Genomic DNA, 22,502 nt, shown 5'->3' with positions numbered 1-22,502 from the left:
CTTGTTTAGCATTTTTTTTGTTCTAGGAACCTTGTTTGCTCATGAGCTCTTAATTGCATTTAGAACTCTAAAATCCCTAAAGCTAGTATATGAATAAACAGTTTCTTCTCCTGGAAATGTGGCATATAATTTTGTGCCTTCTGCAAGAGTTCCCAAAGGTTCCTAAGTCATAGTCAGATTGGAAGCTTGTTTGTGAAAAATACATATAAAAGGTACGATGTATAGGACTAAGACGTCTGCAGCATTATTCACCAGGGAACTGCAGGTAGATTTTTATGTAATTTCTTCCACTCATGGGCATTCACTGACCTTTTATCTATGATTTGTCACTGTAGAAGGAAAAGAGGAAAATGCAGCCTGGTGAGCTTTTCGCTTTATCAAGGAGTATGAAATCCTTCAATCCCCTATAAAGTGCCAGTCGGATCAGATGTCACGAACAGAAAATTGTCACGATCTGGCTAGCACCGCAGATCCTTCAACTTCAGTAAGTAAATGCCACCAACCCTGAATCTCTGTTATTATTAGATCTTACATCTGGATCTTTGGCATAAGTGAGCATGATGCAAGAGCTTGTAAAAATCACATGGCACCCCTTTGTTTTTTGTAATTAAGCAGCAGAAAAGACTTGTTGGATCTCCTACCTCAGTTTGCTGCCAGTGCAGAAAAGCATGAGGGAGCCCCAAGGGTAAATGTGAGCAATAAAACTCACTAAGTTGTCTGAAGGAGTATCAATTCAGTGTAGTGAAACAACGAATGCCAGGAGACCAATCAGTTAAAATACGATGCACAAGTACCTGCAGACCTGCATGTGGAACGTGTTCTTCTCCCTGTACTTCTTTTAGGTCCTAATTCAGCAATGCATGTGTGGAAGTGCCTTACTGCATCAGGACCAAAGACATTTAAATCACAAATGAAAAGACCGTCTACAACTAAATCCAGATGCTAGGTTTAGGGACACAGATTCTTCTGTGATTAAGTGGCTATACGTTTTATTGGTCAGTAAGGGGCATGGAAAGAGACCCTTAAAAAGTTATTTCTTCCTGCTTCCATTTCAAATTCATTGACAGTTGTATTTTACTTATGTTTTTCTTTCATCTTATTGTTAAATGGTGGCAAAGACTAGAATGTTAATTTTAGTGTGTATAAATAATTTATTGAATAATAATATATGAAAATGAATTTGATATGCTTCTCTATATGAATGACATTCTATTATTGAAAGTTATTAATCAGCACATTCCACTCCATCAAACCTAAATTTTTTGAGGAAGAGGAGGGGAGAAGGTGGAGAGGCGGGGTGGGGGGAAGGAAAAAAAAGTTGGAAAAATGCAGTACAGTGGGCTGACTAAATCTGAATACTTGGTCTCTGAAAATGCAGATATCAGTGTAATTCAAATCATACTGATGAGATACAGAACAGTTATATGCAGTCATAATAACAATTTATATACCATCAATATTAATAGCAGTGTCTGTTTGAGGATACAGTTTTAAAATAGGTACGTACAATTTTATTAAGTATAAAAAGACACCGTGCAGAGCACAATACAATATATTTCATCTTTAATTCTGGTAGTTCTCAAACTCCACTGTCTTAATTGATATTGTCACCAACGACCACTGGATAGAATTACTTCTCTGTATAAAATGAGGCTTCTCTGGATGAATTCATGCTGTTTGGTTTTAAAAATACAGTAATTTCCTTTCAATGGCTACTTACACTAACCAAACACTGTCAAGACTGTTGGCTAGCCTGCATTTGGTTTCTAACATATGCTATGATACTGCCGATTTCCCCTGTTTTGCTTTGCCTCTCTCTGTTTGAGAATAGATCCTTCAAAATATTAATTGTTTCTGACTTTGCTCCAAGTTCATAACCAGAACACTGGTTCAGACCATTTCTACATTCCTCACGTTACTAAACTTTCACTGACATCAGCTGGAGTTTTCAACATGCAAGGACTGTAGGGTTGTCCCCTAAGCTCCTTTTCTCCCCCAGTCTTTTCTAACAAAGCATGGAAGGCATGCTGAAAATGATTATTTTTTAGAATTTGGGGTTCCATTTTCTTATTTTCTTGAAAGTAGATTACATTTATAGCCTTCCAGCTTTGACTATTTTCTTTGGAAAAGCAGACTTGTAAACTTAAGAACTTAGTTATATATTTTGTTTGCACATTCCAATTTGGTTTGATTAAAAAAAAAAAAAGTCAGAACTCTAACTTCAAATTGATTTAAATGATAATGTGCAAGTCTTAAAAGAAACAACTTATACTTCCTCCTCTCTAAAATATATTTTCATTAGACTGGAAAATAAATTAAAGAACACAGAAAAGCCGAGATTATGCTGTCACAGTAATATCTGCCAAACAAAGCTTGGTCTTTTGCTAACGTTAGCTTACTACATTTGCAATACATGCTAAGCAAAGACCCTACTTCTCTAACAGGTACATTCAGACAATATATATTTTATGGAATAAATATATAATAGATCCAGTTATAGATTTCTGAATAGTAATAATAGTAATATAATAGATACAAGCAATACCTACGTTTAAAAATACAGTTCTAGGATTCCCTAACTTTACTACTAATAAAATTAAAATTGACCTAAAACTTTCTCACTCTGTTGATGCATAATAAAATATATGGAAACACGAAGAGTAAAAAGCCAATTGCTCCTACAAATGGAATACTTTATAAATATAGTAAATTGCTATTTCCAGAGGGAAAATTGAAAATTATAAACAGGACGTTAGGTTAAAACAGCTCTACAATATATAGTACAAAGTGGCTATGAAGCGTGATGTATGAGTTTGATGTCTGTGGCAAAATTTTGAACTGATGTAGTTGTTCATTTCTGGAGATAACTGTAGAGAAAGATTCTGTCCCCAAAAGCAGCCAATCTTGATCTCCTTAAAACAAAACTTTCAGTGACTAGAGAAAGCCAACGGGCCAATTTGTCAGAGTAAGGAGTGCAAGATTAGATCAAACAGAATTATTTGGAAGCCCTGGACTTCTGTGTTTCATAGGGTTTACCTATCATGCTGTTCTCATTAAGAATAGAGTCACAGAAGTACTATATGTCTGTGACTGCTGTGTGCTGAAAAGCCTTATCATGAAGGTACCCTCCCTATGGCTGTCTTAACTCTATTATTCTTGTACTGCACATTCTCCAGATGAATTCTGTTTTGTGTTCCTGTAGTTGTTTCCTTTTGCTGGAATACTGAAGTACAGCTCTGGTTGCTTGATTACTGAACTCTTGATCGAGGCTTTTTTTTTCTTGAGAATAACCTAGAATTAAAGAAACACATTTCTCAGAGCAAGCACAAGGAATTGAGGAATTACGTTGCTGGCTGTCTTTGCCTGCCTTTCTTCTCTTTCAGTTTAAAGAAAAATTTCAAATCAGTAAAAATACCTTACTTGCTAATGAAAAGATTTAGGTAACTGAAAAAACGAAAAACTTAATGTAAGACGTTCATCTCCTGCAATGGACCTATTTTACATGGAAACCCAAAACTTACTTCATGAAATACTACTGTTTATACCTCCTGCCTGAGTTGGGGCCCTGAGGCGGGATTCAGATCCCACTCGGAGCCTTTGTCTGCATCAAAGCTGGAATTCTGGTGGTCACAGGACAGGGGGTCTACAAGGTGGTTTTTTTTCCCCCTAAATATCAACAGAGGTCACTGTCAACATCAATAACGATGAAACCATCACTGGGAGCTTGTCGTGGTTTAACCTCAGTCGGCAACTGAGCGGGGGAGAGAATTGGAAGAGTAAAAGTGAGAAAACGCATGGGTTGAGATAAAAACAGTTTAATAATTGAAACAGAATATAGTAATAATATACAAAGCCAAGTGATGCACAATGCAATTGCTCACCACCCGCCGACCAATGCCCAGCCAGTCCCTGAGCAGTGGCCCCCCGGCCAGCTTTCCCCAGTTTATGTACTGAGCATGATGTCACATGGTATGGAATGTCCCTTTGGCCAGTTTGGGTCAGCTGTCCTGGCTGTGCCCCCTCCCAGCTTCTTGTGCACCTCCAGCCTTCTCAGTCCGTAGAGCATGGGATGCTGAGAAGTCCTTGACTAGTGTAAGCACTACTTAGCAACAACTAAAACATCAGTGTTATCAACATTGTTCTCATCCTAAATCCAAACCACAGCACTGTACCAGCTACTAGGAAGAAAATTAACTCTATGCCAACTGAAACCAGGATAGAGCTTCAACTTCTGACCATTTGGGGACTTTCTGAGTCACCTGTAGACTCTTACTGGTACAAACATCCTGTTTTGGGAACACCTGGTATGAGATGTGGAGGATTGGGATGTAAGTCATTGGGACATGCTTCCTACTTGATTTCATTTGGGCAAATGGAGCATATCTATAAATGTATTCATGTCACAAACTCTCACTGATTTCAGAAAAACTGCATATATGGAGAATCTCTGTACCTCACATGCCATGTGTTTTGACTACACTGGGAAACTTGCAAGCCTCTTGGAAGCTATTGTAATATTGAATGTCAGTCAAGAGTGAATGAAATACTTCCTATCAAACTGGAGATGAGAAGTAAGCACTTGTAGGTTCCCTGCAGAGGAATCACAGAGTGAAGTTTGGGTTCCCTGTAGTAGGGAAGGGACTAGGAAGGCTTTTCTTCACGTACCAGCAGCAAATCTCGATGTTCTGTTGCAGAGTGGTAACAGAGTATTTGAAAATACATTAAACGGTGTCTAAATCTGGTAGCATAGTCTTACTTGTCACAAATGCTCTGGTTTTTAATTAAAAAATGTTCCCAGGAACTACAGACTTCTTATGCAGTCTTGCTTGTAGGTAAGTAAGCCAGAGCTGCATAGGGGCTACTGATCTCGAGGTGACTAGTTGGAAATTGGCTCCAGAATTTGTTAGGGCCTTTCACCTATTTTCAAAATGCATTTTTACTGGGACAGACCATGTGGAAATGTACCAACAAATGAGCTCTGATCATCCTCCCTGCAGTATGTGCTTGCCAGGGCTCCGAGGGCACTGCCAGCCCTGACCCCTCCCTGGGCTCCCCCCACCCTGGCCCTGGCCCAGGACCCCATGTCAGCCCCCCGGGGCCGTCAGGTCCTGCCCCAGTGATGCTGCAGCAGGGTTGGTCTCCAGCTCCCCACAGCCTTGCCCTGCCCGGCCACAGGCCCCAGTGAGCCGGGCCCACCCGCGGGCCTGGCTTGGCCTTGGCTGTTGCCATCCCCAGGGAGGTGCCTGGTGCCCGGGGCTGGGGCTGCCCCGGTGCCCCACGGCTGCTCTGCTCCTGGCTGGGGGTGGGACGGGCCCCTGTGCCAGGCCCTGCCCTGACAGACCCCTGGACCCCAGGAGCTGCTGGCCCAGGTGAGGTGCTGTCAGTGGGCTTTAGGGAAGACCAATGAATCCTCTCACCTACGACATATGGTTTTGCTGTGTAGTTTGCTGCTGTTGCTGCTGCTGAATGAGCAATTGCTGCTGTTGCCGGCGCCGGGCTGTTCTCAGCTTTTCGAAGCGAGCCTCCATCTCCTCCAGCACCTTGGGAGTGTAGCGTACCACCAGCTTGACGCTGTCCTTAGCCGCCTTCAGCAGCTCCACTGCCTTCTCGTGGTGTTCTCCTTCCACGCTCTGGGAGCAGAGAGAACAGATTTAATAACGATCTAGAGCTCTGTGCTCTTTTTCATACGGAAAGGCTGTCAGGGTTTTAGGAAGTTTCCACACCTTACATTTTTCAAGGGACCATTAAGGGTAAGTGTTGAGTTAAGTAAGATTTATGCACTGCTGGGAATGCATTCATTTTCATATTTTAAATAACCCAAATCTGTTTTAGGTTGCATTACAAACCTAATTGAAAAGGAGAGGAAATACTCAACAAGCTTTACGCAAACAAAAATAATGTTAAAAAACCCCAAACCCTGCAGTAAAAACCCAAACAGTCTGTTTGCAAGGTACAAAAATAAATATTTAAATGTTGGTAAGAAATGAGGAAATTGCACGTTTGAAATCGCAATTCCTTTCTTACACCCTGGCCCTCTTTGGATCCCGCAGGGAACGACATGTGGTGATTAAGCAGTTGCTGAGCTGCAGGCGAAGGAGCATGCCCGCTGCTCTCAGGGACAAGCCGCGTCTTAGTTAATGGCATTGCTCACACGTTTAACATTTATGTGATACGGGTTCTCTATTGGAAATAAACTAGTCTTTATCCAGTTAGTTGTAAGCAATCAAACGCTAACATCTGAACCATTGCAAGTTCTTGCTGAAGGAATATATATTTTCCTTCCCTTTCTGGAAAATGGTTTACAGTAAGATGATATCTGCTGTGAAATCAAAAGTATTCCCAAAGGGGCTCAAGCTCTGATTTCTATGCTAACATTGTTTGAAACAGTAAATTTCCAAAAGGGGGAGGTGACTCTGCTATGAAAAGAGTATTTAATTTCTACCATTAAGTGGACTGACCGGAGTGCTTTTCAGGCATGTGGATTGTTCCACACCTTAAGAGAAAGGGAGAAATTTTCTAATGGTGTATGATTGCCCATGTATGTCGTAGGATACATTCCAACAAACAAAAGTATCTCTGCACGGAAAAAAAAAGACCGCACAGAGATCTTCACATGGATTTTAGACCATTTAAAAAATAAGTAGTTTTCTTCCCACATAAAATAAATCAAAGTTTTACTACATGCTGTGTTTTAAAATTCTTACGTATACCATGCTATTTAAAATGAAACTATACCCATAGGCCTCCAAAGAGAAGCAGCAGCATTCAAAATATTTGAAGTTCAATTCATGCTAAAAGAATAACTAAGCATCGTTATAGCAACTGTCAGAAGCAAATTCTTTCTGTTTTCACCTCCCCTATTTGACTGAGTGGCATTGTGCAAGAACAGTGAATAAGAATTACTTCTGCTGTGGCACACTGTGAGCTAGAAATAATGATTTGAAAGTTTCAAAAAGCAGACACAATACACTTCTACATAAGTAATAGAAACAACACAATTCAAGCTTATCGCCTTGCTATTTATCTTTCTTCTCCTGTTAAATATTCTTCAACATATTAATACAAATAATTATTCGTGTCTGGGTCAACTGACTGGACCCAATAGTTTCTACAGAAACGATAAGATGCTTCAAAAATATTAATGCAACTTAGAGAAATAATGACTGTCATTTCAGGTGCTGAAATGATTACCAGAAACAGAGACAACCTTGAAGTAAAGAGACATTTGATTGTTGAAATAAATGACTTCATGTTTTTGAACTGTATGTTCACGAAATCCCTCCAGTAGGTCTCCTATTCAAAGATCTTCAAGAAAATTCATGATCTGTGGTGACCGGATTTATAGAAATTGTGATTGGGATAAATCTGCTGAACAAGCACGGCTACCCAAAAGTAGTTTGGAGAAAAGAGTTTCCGTACAAATATTTGAAAAAGAGGAAATTGTTGTTGCATAAGAAACAGTGAATGTATCTAATGCTCCAAAGAGAGCTAAAATAAAAAGCTATAGATGCACAGGGTGTTTTGTGAAATTGCTTTAATGAACAAGTCACAGATACAAATTAAAACCTCTTCCCCATGTCCCCTACCCCATAACTGCTCAATGTTAGAAGAGGGGATCATAACTAACACATACTGTAACTAGCTATCTTTTATAACTCATTGCTTTGTGACTGGCTTTGATACTGGCTTTTGTAAACACAGTGCTCACCTTAAGAGGAACTGTATAAAATTTGGCATTTTGGGATGGGCATTTGGGCATATTTCATTTTTTGCTTGTGAATCATGGTCAGTATGACGTTGCATGGACATTCAGAGGAAACGACAGTGTACACAGTGTTGTTGTGATCAGTTTTGCTGTGGAACAGTATGAACTTAGAACAGGCTATGAACAAAAATTGTAAGCTCCCAAGCTACATGAAGTAGCTAAAATATTCATTTGCTTTCAATGAGTTGGATAGTTCTAACTGACCTCGATAAGCAATTGTGATTGTATCTGTTCTGTAGGGGAATAACAAGATGGTGTACTTTAATACTTCATACAACTTAGTAAATTGTATTTAATTCATGATTGCCTGTTTTCTTTCCCGTTTGCCTCCGGCCTTGTTCTTCCAGTTTAAAGCCAGTATTTTCTAATTAGAAAGGAAGGGTTTGACTTTGTTGCTATCCAGGTCAATGGAAAACTCCCATTGACTTGAATAGTAATGAAACAGAATTAAGCCTAAAGCTCTGAACCATAACCGAAGAGGGGAAAATAACAAAGGCAAAGTAAAAGATAGTGCTGCTAAATACGAATCCTACTCTTCAAATGTACCTAACTCAGGTCTTAACAACTACAGTTTTCAGTTGCCATTAATATGATTGCTATACTTGCTCTTAACGTCTTCATTGCTGCTTGCACTCGTATTTCCAAGGCATTACAAATGCTTCACCTGCATAGCGGTAGCTGCACAACTTAAATAGCAGAGCCCCTTGGAGTAGGGAAAAGAGCTTATACCAGAAAAGGAAGTATATCTTTATTTAATACGTAATTTTTGATTACATTTTTGATTTATGTCTGTATTTCTCTTATTGTATTGGCAGACTGCACCAAAAAAAGGGATGCAAAATACTGTAGAGACAAGAACTGCTGAAAGAACTGCAGATATGGTGTGGGGAAACACCAACCATTACTGTATCCAGGCTCACAGACTTGTCATAAATATAAAAGAAAAAAATCCCACTGTCTTGCAGACAAAAAAAAGAATCTGATTGTTACCCCACAAGTTGAGAAGAGTATTTCTATTAGATATCTGTAAGCAAATGCTTGGCTGAGAAATTAGCCATTATAAACCTATTTTGTATCCCTTTCTGTATCTGACTCACACCAGGTATCTGACAAATGCAGAATCTTTGCCAGATATGAACAGCCACCAGCAAGTGCCTTTGCTGAGCCATCTGCAGGGCTTACTGCTTTCAATTTCCTTTACTTTTAGGGGGTGTGGGACAAAAGCATGTAACAAAATCCCCAGCATAATGAGAAAACACTTTTTTTAACATCCTGTGAAACAGCTCAAGGAACAGTCATCCCAGTCATGCTGGGATAACAAATGTGGATTCTGAGCACGCAGCTCTAATTTTATGTTGATAATTATAAAGTTGGATAACCACCAAATTCTGAGCACAAACAAGCTACAGATATTTCATTTTATGTTCCACTGCTGAGCCGTCTGTTCTATTGTACCTACTGTATATTATTTGCTTTTCTCCAGTTAAATTGAGAGAAGCACAGAGTGAACTAGTCCCAGTGAAGAATGTTAAATTTAGACCTTTTTCCTCCTGTCTCAAGCTGTCTGCAAACAAATTACCACTTCTATAATTTTTGCCTTTTTACGAGTTATATTGTATGGGCTTAATTCAGCCCAAGATTGGTGTATGAACAGTTGCTCATAGGCATTATTTCAAGTATGCAACTGCAATTCAAACTTTAAATTCTGTTGTTTAGAATCTGAATGCGAAAATATTTCTGTTGCATCTTGGAATCAACTTTCTCATGTGCCTACATGCACTTGGGAATTTTATATTGTGTTTTTTTGCCACATTAACCTAATGTATATTCCAGAGCACATTAATGAAATTTTTTGAACAAAGTATCATGAAATAGAGGTGACAACAGTCAAATTCAATTTATCTTGACATCTGAAGGTTTGCCACTTTCCTCCCCGGTATTTGCCTAGGCACTGTTGACAGTAAAAGGATTTTTCAAGAACCATCCATCAATTAGTGAATATAAACTCTTTTTATCTGTCTTTTTATTCACCTGAACAACAACAAAATTATTTGATCTACTCCCAATCAGTGAAGTTCAGGCAATTTACTTATTAAATGTTCAGTTGATTTCTTTTTCCCTGAGACTAAATAATCTTTTCAGTGGGTTTTCTTTTTTTGTTTTGTATCTTTTCTTTCTCATTGTGTACAGGGGTGAGTAAGTTTCCAGACCTATTATTTCTCTTTTCAGAACATGATGGTTGATAGAAGAAGTTGTAAAAAGTCTGCCTGAAGTGTTGCACTGATATTTTGTTTCAAGAGAAAGGGAATAGCTATTGTTGAGAGAAACAGATGACAACATGAAACCATGTAGAAAACAGCATTTTTTTCATTCTTTATGGGCTTGCAACAAAGAGGAAATTTAAGTTGGAAAGTCTTATATTTATGACTGGATTCAGGAATTCCTCCTACGTGCCTTTGGTGTATTTAAATACAACGTTTAGATGGAGGTTTTGCATGAAAAAGGATTATGTTTTCATTAAGAGAAGTGTAGGGTTATATGAATGAGTATGCTTACCCTTTCAGTACTTCACATTCCCTTGTAAAAGGGAACAAAAAGCAAAATGAAAGGCAGAATTTGACCGATATCATGTAGTTAGAGCCTTATTTTTCCTCTCTATTCCAAGACCCCTTTCTATTTTTACCTCCATACTGACATTCACAGTGAAACTACTGCAAAACACTCCACCCTGAAGTATTGACTTACTTACATGAAAAATGACTATGTAACAAATGTACCTTTTTACTGAAAATACGTGCTCCCTGTATGTGTTCGTTTGTACGGCTGATTTCTCTGATGAAGATATCACAACTGGATGAATGTCACTGAGAGAAGGCTGGAATGTACCTTCCATTGCAAATCAGCACCAAATGTGCTTACCAAGTTTCTTTTGATTTTATGTGTTCAAATGCTCTGAAGGTCACAAGGCTGCACAAGTACCACTGAGGCATTACTGTGCTTGGAAAGGGCTGAGCGCCTCAGAAGCTATGAAGTGCAAGAACGACAAAGCCTGTTATTATGCTTTTACTGCAAAAGGAATTTGCAGAATTATCAATTAAGAAAGACACAGCTTCCTTGTAAATGAAGCACGCGGTGTGGGTTTAAAATGAAGCTCTTCAAGCACCCTCCATTACAACAGAAATTGTAGTGGCACAAACTTGTGGATGCAGCTTTGCCTCACTGCACCACAAATGCACACTGAAGGTCTCTCACAGAGCTGCTACTTTTTGTTTCATATGGCTGCATTTTAAATCACGGTATTAGAACAGCTGTGAAAAATGCAAATCCAGATGAAAAATGAAAGCTCTATCAAATTTCCACATACCACTCCATTAACTGAAAGCAGCTGGTCCCCCCGTTTGAGCCCTCCATGCCTTTCTGCCACTCCTCCAGGAATGATGCGAGAAATGTAAATAGGTGAATTTTGTTCCTTTCCTCCCATGACATTAAAGCCCAAGCCTTCATCAGTCTTTGGCAGCTCCACCACTCGCGGGTGTGAATGGCCTTCGCTTGCAGCAAAAGCAGCAACTGTTGCCTGGAAGAAAAACACGAGTGATTTGGCTGTGTAGGGAGAACACTGATACACACTCTGTTGTTCATTTGCAGGAAGAATTCATTCCTGTGAAAACATTTCAGTATCTTACTCTGACTTTTTCCGATTATCTGAAAGCATTTTAAAAATATTAAGTTCCATGCCAATGCTTTTGAAATAAAGGAATAAGCAGAGAAATAGAGAGTTTAGGTGACTTGTCAAAGATAACGCAGAAAGTTAGCAGCAGAGCCAGAAGTAGGCACCGGGAAGCCTGACTGCGTGGTGGTGAATATTTATGATCACTAGTGCATTTCTTCTTTGCCTTGTCACAGGGAGAAAATTTATTACTGTGGGATAAGATAATGTGACCTCTACTGTGTTCCTAGTTGAAGTAAAGTGGATAAACTGAATTGTTAACTCTCTGCTCTGCTTTCAGAGGTATGGAATTATTTATTTTATTCTTTGGGCACAGAAAAAAATCCTAAAAGGATATTCTTATTTTAGAAAGTTTAATTTATAATCTTTATGAAATCTTGCAAACTAAATAACTCCTGGAACAGGAATATGAGTTTTTATAATATAATTGGATCAAAACTTTTATTGAAAAAATAAATCTTAAGACAATGGATTTATAAATCAATTAGAAAAATCCTAGATTGTTAGCCTTACTCTAGCAAAAAACCCCCACGTAACAAACTGTAAAGCTTGCATCCAGAAAAATATGACATCTTATACTTCATTTTTAACTACAAGTATTTTCCTACTTATAGATCTTAGTAAATCATTACATAAACATTAAGAAAATCTTTTATCCTTTTCAATGCGTTTGTAGTCCAAACTGCTCGAACAATTCTGCATTACACTAATGTTTTTTGAGCATCCTAATAATGCTTATGCTTAATAGAAGCTAGTGGATGATGTGACATAATGGATCATTCTCAGTTACATGTTTTTGCACATGCAGACCTTGTCATCATGCATACATTTTATGTCAGACATGAATGCACTAGGAGAATGCAATACAGACAGCCCAGAAATAACCAGGAAATATTGCGATATTGAAACATTGCTCTGTAACCCTGCTGTTCTATATGAATAAGAAATGAGAATGGCAAACACTAATAGGATTTCTCCCCATTTGCTATACAACACAGCAATAATTTCTATGTTTAGCTGCAGTGTAGACAAATCAGGATTTCATATACACATTTCTCTATATAGAACCATAGACCTTACTAATTTACATTGTCCATTAACTTTCAATTAGAAGAAGGTTAAAGTCAGAAGAACAGCCTACAGAAAAGAACGTTCTATTTAGTAAGGAAAATACACTGCAATTTAGCGTATATTAGGTTATTTGCTGGCTACTATACAGCTTCTCTAAGATACTGTAGAAATCATTGTGTAACACACTCCCAACCTTCATCTTCTGAATAGCTTTGAATTAAAATCTCTTAACATAAATACATAACAGTAAGATCTTAGTTCCATTAAGATTTCAGAGAGTTTTGTCACTAACTTCACAGGAGTGGGACCATAAAGAAATATCTCTAAAAAAGATCTATGGCTTTTGCAGGTTTACCTGTTTTGCATAGTATCTGCTATACCACCCAGAAGATAGTGTTGAGTACAAAATGATAATGGGAAAAAGAAAGCCATGGTGGATCTCCACTGTTTGGAAGCATCTATTTTTGTGCATGTTATGAAAATACAGAGCATATTTCATACTGGCATATAGAATGGGTTCTTTCATGGTTGTGTGAATTCCCTTAGAAAATTATCATTTTAGTAGTAGCAGTAATGTAGCTGTCATGGCCTAAGGATATGAGAAAGGCAGGTCCACATGGACAAAGAGACAATATATTTTATTAAAACAGGTAATGCATCAGAAAAATGGGCTTGCATTTGGCTGTGGAGTCTCTTGGTCAGGCCATTTTTGTCACTGCTCATCCTTACCACTTGCTCAGTACCTACAGATCCCATTAGTTACAAGTGGAATTTTGACTGTTTAGTTTCTATCTCCCAAATCATTGTGTCCTCTCAGGATGAGCTGTATGGGAAAATAGTCCATTAAAATATTGGTTGTTGCAGGCAGACTTCTACAGAATGAACCAGTAGATTTGCTTTTGCAAAGCAACTTTTCAAAAAGCATCAAATTCCATAAAATCATTCTCTTTTCTTAAGCTACAGAAGCAGCATAAAGGTTGAAATTTTCCATTATGATTGTTACCTGGGAAGTAGCACTGGTTCTAGACTCTGGGCTGCCACTGATGTCTAAATTTTCTTACAGTGTACACACGAATACCTGAAACACACACGCGCACAGTCAATTACTAGGTCACTTTGGTAACACGTATTTAAACAGTTGCACGTATCCTACCTTTGCAGTGGCCCTGGCTCGGAATTCGGGGCAGCCATTAACAGTTATGGTTTCATGCATGTATTGATACACCTAAAACGTTCATGAAAATAAAATGAAATTAATTAGCAAATTAATGAAATTAATTTGCAAAAAGCAAAACAAGGACTTTATATTAACCCAGACAGGACAGTCCCTTTCCCTCATAAGACTATGTTTCATTAATGCTGTATTCATGCAATCACATAGTCAAGTGTCTGCTAAACTTGTGCATGCTTAAGTTTACAGAGAACATCAATTTGTGTTTCTCATGACACTTTGCAAACTTAACTGTACATCTTCCAACGCGATTCCCTTCCCATCTCTAGCACATCATTTCCCAAAACCAGGACAGTTAGGTTCTATGTTATCAAAAATTGGTGTCTCCAGGCAACTGATTTGAATGCAAATGATGTGAACTGATTTGAGTGGTGTCTTAGCCTCCAACAATGGCTTCTTTGTTCTCTGAACATTCCTATGAACTAAAGATTTAGGAGACTGATGTTAAAAAAATATGTAAGTTGCTCAGCATACAGATGCTGAAGAATGGAAGTGAAAATAAAATTTTGGAGAAAGGTCACAGTACTGGTTTCCATCAACCACAGCTAGGAATGCAAAAAGGGCTGGCAGCCTGGTAGGTCAGACACGGACAATGTGTCAGATTACCCTTCAGAAAGGAATTGCACATTCACATAAATGGCATAAAATCAACATTGCCAATATGTACAACTTTCTGTCTGTTGTTTTTTTCTGGTATACACTCTTGGCCCACTTTCTCCGGTCCTTAACTCTCCCTTTTAAACATCTTCAGTAAGGAGAAAGGAGAAGGCTTTCTCACACTGCCTTTGTTCTCTAGAATCATAGAATCATAGAATCATTAAGGTTGGAAAAGACCTCTAAGATCATCGAGTCCAACCGTCGACCCAACACCACCATGTCCGCTAAACCATGTCCCTAAGCGCCACATCTACACGTCTTTTAAATACTTCCAGGGATGGGGACTCAACCACTTCCCTGGGCAGCCTGCTCCAATGTTTAACCACTCTTTCAGTAAAGAAATTTTTCCTCATGTCCAATCGAAACCTCCCCTGGCGCAACTTGAGACCATTTCCTCTTGTCCTATCGCTTGTTACTTGGGAGAAGAGACCGACACCCACCTCACTACCACCTCCTTTCAGGTAGTTGTAGAGCGCGATGAGGTCTCCCCTCAGCCTCCTTTTCTCCAGGCTAAACAACCCCAGTTCCCTCAGCCGCTCCTCATAAGGCTTGTTCTCCAGACCCCTCACCAGCCTCGTTGCCCTTCTCTGGACACGCTCCAGCACCTCAATGTCCTTCTTGTAGTGAGGGGCCCAAAACTGAACACAGTATTCGAGGTGCGGCCTCACCAGTGCCGAGTACAGGGGCACGATCACTTCCCTACTCCTGCTGGCCACACTATTTCTGATACAGGCCAGGATGCCATTGGCCTTCTTGGCCGCCTGGGCACACTGCCGGCTCATGTTCAGCCGGCTGTCAACCAGCACCCCCAGGTCCTTTTCTGCCAGGCAGCTTTCCAGCCTCTCTTCGCCAAGCCTGTAGCGCTGCATGGGGTTGTTGTGGCCAAAGTGCAGGACCCGGCACTTGGCCTTGTTGAACCTCATACAGTTGGCCTCAGCCCATCGATCCAGCCTGTCCAGGTCCCTCTGCAGAGCCTTCCTACCCTTGAGCAGATCAACATTCCTGCCTAACTTGGTGTTGTCTGCAAACTTACTGAGGGTGCACTCAATCCCCTCATCCAGATCATTGATAAAGATATTAAACAAGACCGGCCCCAGTACTGAGCCCTGGGGAACACTGCTCATGACCGGCCACCAACTGGATTTAACTCCATTCACCACATTCACTCTAGACTTGTCACACTTTAGATGAAAAATATCAAAAAATGCCTTGATACTAACCAGTTATTTTGAAAGCAAACTTAAAAAATTAAAATATTTATATATAACATAGGAATTTTTTTTTAAAGACAAAAGTTACTGCAAACAAAAAAAAATTTTCATTTAATTTTCTTATAAAACCACCAAACCTAAAAAAATGTTCCTATATGCCACTGATTTACCCTGGGCATTTTGACCTACTTCATCAGGAATTTTGTCTTTTCATGTGCTTTATGTCTCAGGCTGCATTCCTCAGAAAGAACCTTTGCTGGTAGAGTATGTTAGCTTTTACAGCAATCTCTTCCTTAGGGTCCTTGAGGAGTGCAGATTCAATCGCACCTTCCAAAATATATTTACCTTTCACTGATCTGCTGATACTTTAGCAGGAGTGCCAAAACTTCCCTCTTTGGTAATGTAAATGTTACTTTGGCAGAGAAGGTGTCAGATCCTGTACTTAATTGACCTACAAACAACGGCTTGTCCCATTGATAGGTGAAACTTCCCCATCCCCCGATGACTTGTTATGCAGTATCATAATGATGTATCTCTCCCCACTGAGCCTGTTATTATAAAACTTACACACTGACGAACATATTGCTACAAACATTTAAACGGAATTAAGATGTGTGGCTCATTTCTGATCTTAGTGGACAGACATAGTGGTCATCAAACACTCTTGAGTAGTAAAATGTTTGGGATGACTGATCCCCAAACCTTTTTTGAGGGGTATCATACACAAGGGAAAGGCAAAAAAGGAAAGGAGATAACAAATGCAATCTATTTGAGAGATCTAAAATACGCTAAATACTTTCAAAGTACAGCAAAAAGATTATCTGTCTTGACTATTGTCAGCACGTAAGTCATTCTAGGACTTAATTCAGAAAAACTTGGGCCAGTCAAGAAAACTGAGACAAGAGGAGCACGGTGAAAAGCTTCCTGCTTTCTCCATTTGAAATGAAATTTTGCTTCCATTGGTAAAATTGACATTGACGTCCGTAGAGGCCAGGATTTTGCCCTTAATTTTAAAAATATGGAAAAAGAAAGCTATTTTATAGCCTCTAAAGGATCTCTGATTTGTTCTATCGTTGTACTGGATGATGCCATCATAAAAATAGGTTGAGTCTACATACTCAGCATTATCTTGCACAGAGCAGTTCAACGTTTATTGTATTATGTTGTAGGACATATTCTTATGTAAGAACAACTACTACATTATATAAGAATAATACTGTGTAATTGCAGTAATGAATCATTGAATACTTGTTACTTTAAAACCCATACTGTATCGAAGCACTGATAATGTTGTATTTTCTTGATATCTGCAGGTTCCCCTTCGTCTTAAAACATGAGAGCAGATTGTACACATCATTTCTGCTTGCACAGCTATAAAACCTGTGGCTGGCTATAATGTCTAAAAGCATATATTTGATTATTGAACTATTATGACATTAAATTGTTTTGAAAACAGGTCACAATATTTCAGATATAGGAACAGTTACTAAGAAGTTCTTTAAAATATTCATTACTAAGGTAGAATATCACAAAGGCGAGCTGTAATGATACGTTCATGTGAATATTTGCTAGGTTTGATGTCATATAACTCCATATTGCCTGCATCCTACCAGTACCTAGCTGGTAGGCTTCATAATATCCAATATCCTGGTAACTAATTTGTATACTGGTGAAAGAACAAACTCACTAGTGTGTGATTAAACTAATATGTTAAAAAAAAATCAACTGACTCAAAAACTTGTGAAAAATATGATCAATAATGTCATATAATCCTTGGGTTCATTTGTAAATTCTCAATGATAACAGATTTAAAATGGCATTCTGCAAAGAGTTATCAGTGATCATAATATCTATAGCACAGTTCTTAGGAAAAAAGTCTTGCATATCAAATCTCACTCCCTATAAGCAACAGATGTCACCAGTCTTGAATATCTGCTTGAGGCACTTGTAAATCTAATTGTCCTATTTGACTGTTACATAATGTTTAATGCAATTTGAGTTTAGGAAGGGTAAAACATACACCTACATAACTTTCTTCTTATTAAATCAGTTTAACAACCAAACACAGATTAACCATACCTGTTCCACCAAGCCCCTTAAACTCTTTGTAGGGTTCAGATCTAACCATTGCTCATTCTAGCAATGCACAAAAAGCACACTGAAGTCCGTAAATAATCATTGTTTGCCTGTAGCCACACTAACCCCTTTATCTACGCTGTTTTCAGCACCACCTTAGCCATGATTTGTGCACAACGAATCCATTCTGCTGCCTCTTCTATGTACACAGAACAGATAAACTGAAAATCTCTTTGTTCTCAAACTAAATAAGGTGGCATTTAAATCCTCCCGGAGTGGAATATAGCTTCTTGTTCAATCCATTGTACATGACAAGTAATTGAAATGTTTTTATAAAATCTTTCCTTTCAGTGCCTACTATTATCTGTACATCTGGTTACATTTTTAGCATATAGCGATTCTCCTGAATCTAACAATGTTATCCTTAAGATGTCCTTCTAAGATCTTCTGTATATTTCCTTATTTGGACAAAATATCGCTTAGTACAGAAGATGACAAAGGTGCAGAATTTAATTATAAGTATTTGAAAAGCTCCTTTAGGATATTTACTAAAGAAGTCTTTTAAAACAGTGACCTTTGTTGACCATGACAGATGAATCATTTCAAAAGACATCATCGTGTAATATGAATGAGTTGAAGAAAGACAATTAACATATCACAGACTGGTTAAGGTTGGAAGGGACCTCTGGAGGTCATCTAGTCCAACCCTCCTCCTCAACCAGGGCCATATAGAGCCGGTTGCCCAGGATGGTATCTAGACGGTTACTATATGTTACTAATTTAAAAAAGAGCTGCATATCTATTTTTGTATGTACAGCTATTTCTTTTTAGAGTGTCTAAAAGACTACATGGGCGTTTAGTAATATTATTTGCTGGCACACTCCATACACAGTCTAATGGTCTAGTGCCCAGGGAAAAGTTTCCACAATTCATTAATAAATTATAGGTGAAATGTCAATGTTTCAAGATGCAAAGCTGCAGCTGTAAGGTAAATGGTAATGTGTGTCATTTGTGCTGTGGAGCTAGACGTACTTGGCTTTGTTTTCTCTTTCCTGTGGTGCAGAGAATACAACACTCTGATCAAGAAATAGTCCTGAAAGCACCAATATAGATCTCAGACTTTTTCAGCTTCTGCAGGTAGTCTCCTCAGACACCATAATCTAAAGTTATTCTCCCACAGTACTCAAAAAATACAAAAAGCGTGAGGGAGAAACACTACAACTAGAAAATCTGAACTTGGAAGTGAATCCTCCTTGTACTGTGGCAGCTCTTGCTGGCACAGAGAAATATACATTTTATTACTTCTCCCAGCAGGAGCTGTAGTGAGTCAGATGCAGCAGGTATTATTGTTATGATGATGGTCCTTGTTGCCACGCATTCAGCTGGGAGGCAAAGCAGCTGGTTTAGCATTACTGAAGCACAGGAAGGGGGACTGCCTTACAGGTACTTTAGGAGCTAGCTTCTTAACAAAAATTACTCCATACGGACTCATAACAAAGCAGCACGTACTGGGCTGGCCTATTTAAGTCAATGCGAAGCTTTAGGAGGAGGTCCAGGAGTAACAGTGCACTTAGCAGCCTGTTTTATAAAGATGGCTAGAAGCACCATTCTGTTTACAACCTGAATGATGCAGCATCTTTTTTGCTGAATTCTCGAAGTTACAATTTAATTAAACAGATTTTGTTCCATTAACTCCTGTAAGAGGTATTCAATGCTTCATCCCCTGATGAAGTATTATGTAATTCTAAGTGCAACTGTACCTACAATAATGATACTCAACGGACTTCAGGATAACTTGGTCTGAACATCAGAAGGGAACAGACACGAGGCAGAAATCATTTTACAGCAATGAACAACCGTTCAAAAAAACCCACAAACAAATCCCAAGACAGAATACATTGCAATTCAGACCTGTGAAGTAGTAGGCCCAGAAAAACTTTTCTGATATTTGTAAGTGAGGAAGTAACCTTTTTGAAAATGTTGGGGCGTTTCTTAGCACATGAGATAACACACGTAAAAAGTAGTAACCAGCTGTGTTTCCACAGTGCCTGCAGTATGATAATATATAAAAAGACATAAAACTCTTCCTTCAAGAAGTCACAACCTAAGTGTGTGCCATAGGTAAGCAGGTAAAAGGGTGGAATGAAGAAGCAACCTGCAAAGAGATTGATAAACGATGTTTAACACATATATTGTCATAATCTGGGTTTAGTTTCTTTAGTTCGTCTGCCATAATTTTTATTGCTTCAATGTAGAAGAGAATTGTATATCTATTTTTGGAAGAAGTCTTCCAAAGAAGGGAAGACAGGAGGAGCCTGACAGACAGTATCATAGAATCATAGAATCATAGAATAGTTTGGGTTGGAAGGGACCTTTAAAGGTCATCTAGTCCAACCCCCCTGCTGTGGGCAGGGACATCTACAGAGGGGACAGTTAGCGTAAGAATAACCAGTGCAAGGAAGACATAATCGGCTTCATTGCACTTATGTAGTCATGTCAATGGAACAGTATACATGTGTGCATCCTTGCAGAACTGAGCCTAAGCTATAAAAGAGAAATTGTTGTTTACTTACACCTCAGTATGATGCTTCTGCCATCAACTGCACTGAATCCCTGTCTTCCTAATTGCCTTCGTATGTTGGAAAGGATGAAGTAAGTATTTCTCCCTTCTAAGATGTCAAGTGGAAAGGAATATTTCAGCCAGTCGTTTACCATGGTGAGAAGAGCTCATGTCTGTGTGTATGTGCTTTATTCAGCATAGCTGCTGGCCTCTTCCCCAAAATCTGCAGCTGATTCTTAGATCTTCAGCCTCCTTCTGACCTAAGAGGTGAGACCCACATATCATCTCATTTGGTGTGCGTGGACCAGTCCTTGGGGCAGGAGGATGCCTGCTCTTGTGACAGGGAGAAGTTACAGTGCAAAGGTGCACTGGAGAGCTACTGACCTCCACTGTAGTGCCGGTGAATGCCTTGTTTCTTGAGGGCAAACTTCCACCTGCAGCACAAACCAATTGTGTCTTTTTTCCCCCCCTACTTTGTTTTCATCATTTTTACCTCTTCGCATTCTGTTTGGTATTTTTTCCTTCCCCACAGCCTCTTGCCTCTATTTTCCATGCTTAACCCAATACATTTATGTCTGTGGAGGGGAATGCATTGGTTCATAAGCCAGGACAGAATCCCCCAGAGCTGTACTTCAGCACTCAGTTCAGATCATACTTCTACCACATCAGTGGGTAAGGGCGTTTTAAATGCTACAAAGATCAGGAGGGACTTGGGTCACCTTTAACCTCTTGTACACCACAGACCATGGAATCTCATCTGGTAATTTCTGCACCAATCACAATTTTTGCTTGAACTACAGAGTCTTTAGAAAGGTCTGTGCATTTCAAGCCTCCAGCTTGTTTAGGAAATTGGTCAACGGGTTAACAGCATTTCCATTAAAAATGGATTATTTCTATGCTAAATTTGTCCAATTTCAAGTTATAACTGTTGGATGTAATTGTGTCTTTTTCATCTATTTTGGTAATCTTCCCTTCTTCTCCACTGGAAGTATTTGTAGGTCTTTGTTTCATTTTGGATATCTATGCCCTTTATGATAGGTTTGTCGAGATTTCAAACAGTATTTGCTTTTCTGCAAAATAACCCACAAACCGATGTAATTGTCCATTTAAGATGACACCTGAACAGGTGAGGACATAAAAGAAGGAAAACAAGTCAAACACAACCAAAAGCGTATGTAAGCAGCATGGAGGTATGCAGCTTACCAGACCACCCTTCCTCTTTCATAATGACTTTTTACCTCTGTAACCTTACTCAAGCTCAAAAATAATGTAGTGGAGTGCTTCCATTCAGCCATAAACCCGTGGTAGCTCAATGAAAATGGAAAATCTCTAGTGATGTTGTGTTTAGTTTTGTGTCTCTTGAATATCAAGTGGAATTTCTGGTTTTATGCCTGTGTTCTGCTTTTTTAAATTATCTCATGTGATAAGCATGCTCAGGAAAGCACAGCTACATCATAAAAGCATTTTTTCTCCACCAGGGCTACAGCCTCTAATAAACACAGCCATACACCATAGTCTAGAAGACAGTATTTCCACGGGGAAGTTGAAAGCAGGCTGATTTTCTTTTCTATCTATCAAATTGACTCAAAAAAAAATTAACATTGTTTTTTCATTGTGTTAATAGCTACTTTTATCTTTGGTAGTTAATTAAAAAAAATGGGGAAGGGACTATTCTGCATGACTGAAGAGAAAGAGAATTTGAGAAGATTGTCTTTCTGTATCGCAGTCCTTGCAAGGGACATTGACAACCTCAGAAAACCACTGGCTGTGGAAGAACACCATGGATGCCATGCATACACACCACAACTTCAAGGTTACAATAAACTTAGATTCTTCTTAAAAAAGATTGTTTGAGCAAATGAATCACAAAGGCTCATTTTGTTATAGGCCTACGCCACGTGTTTGATTAATCCCGACAGAAGGAGAATTAGGCAATCTCGCACCCATGTTCACGGTGTATACTGTACACCGTCTTCATTCTGTCCCTGAGAGCAAGCTGACAAAAGGTCTTCCTTTGTCAGTTGCAAAAGGACAAGTTGATGGATGCCTGGGAGTACAGTGAGGTTGAAATGGTTGAAAAGTACCTTTGAGAGGAAGGCATGTGACATATTATAGGGCCTACCGGAAGTACCAAAAAGTCTGTATTACATAAGTTATTTCCTGCAGGTACTGAATTTGGACAACGGGTAGAAAAAGCTGCTTTG

General features: G+C 39.0%; 1 protein-coding gene across 1 annotated transcript; it reads right to left on the bottom strand.

The window, feature by feature from the left end:
• Positions 1 to 3,248: 3,248 nt before the first annotated feature.
• LIN7A (lin-7 homolog A, crumbs cell polarity complex component) lies at positions 3,249 to 13,788 on the bottom strand. Its single transcript, XM_019473565.1, has 4 exons — positions 13,717 to 13,788; positions 11,130 to 11,339; positions 5,422 to 5,630; positions 3,249 to 3,291 (listed from the first exon to the last, which is right to left on the bottom strand). Exons 1-4 carry the CDS (start codon positions 13,774 to 13,776, stop codon positions 3,249 to 3,251), a joined length of 522 nt encoding a protein of 173 aa, XP_019329110.1. The 5' UTR covers positions 13,777 to 13,788.
• Between the last annotated feature and the right edge of the window lie 8,714 nt (positions 13,789 to 22,502).

Source organism: Aptenodytes forsteri, unplaced genomic scaffold, assembly GCF_000699145.1.
Source record: "Aptenodytes forsteri isolate BGI_AS27 unplaced genomic scaffold, ASM69914v1 Scaffold71, whole genome shotgun sequence".
Taxonomy (NCBI): domain Eukaryota; kingdom Metazoa; phylum Chordata; class Aves; order Sphenisciformes; family Spheniscidae; genus Aptenodytes; species Aptenodytes forsteri.
Note: the sequence above shows the minus strand (reverse complement) of the source record. Positions and strands in the feature narration are given on the sequence as shown.

What these genes read in the sequence shown, in the direction of transcription:
- LIN7A (XM_019473565.1), bottom strand. Translation starts at nt 13,776, where the DNA reads ATGCATGAAACCATAACTGTTAATGGCTGCCCCGAATTCCGAGCCAGG. An exon ending in GAGCCAGGGCCACTGCAAAG is followed by an intron (nt 11,340 to 13,716) that starts GTAGGATACGTG and finishes TTTTTCTTCCAG; the next exon opens with GCAACAGTTGCTGCTTTTGC. An exon ending in ACACAGCAAAACCATATGTC is followed by an intron (nt 3,292 to 5,421) that starts GTAGGTGAGAGG and finishes CTTTAATTCTAG; the next exon opens with GTTATTCTCAAGAAAAAAAA.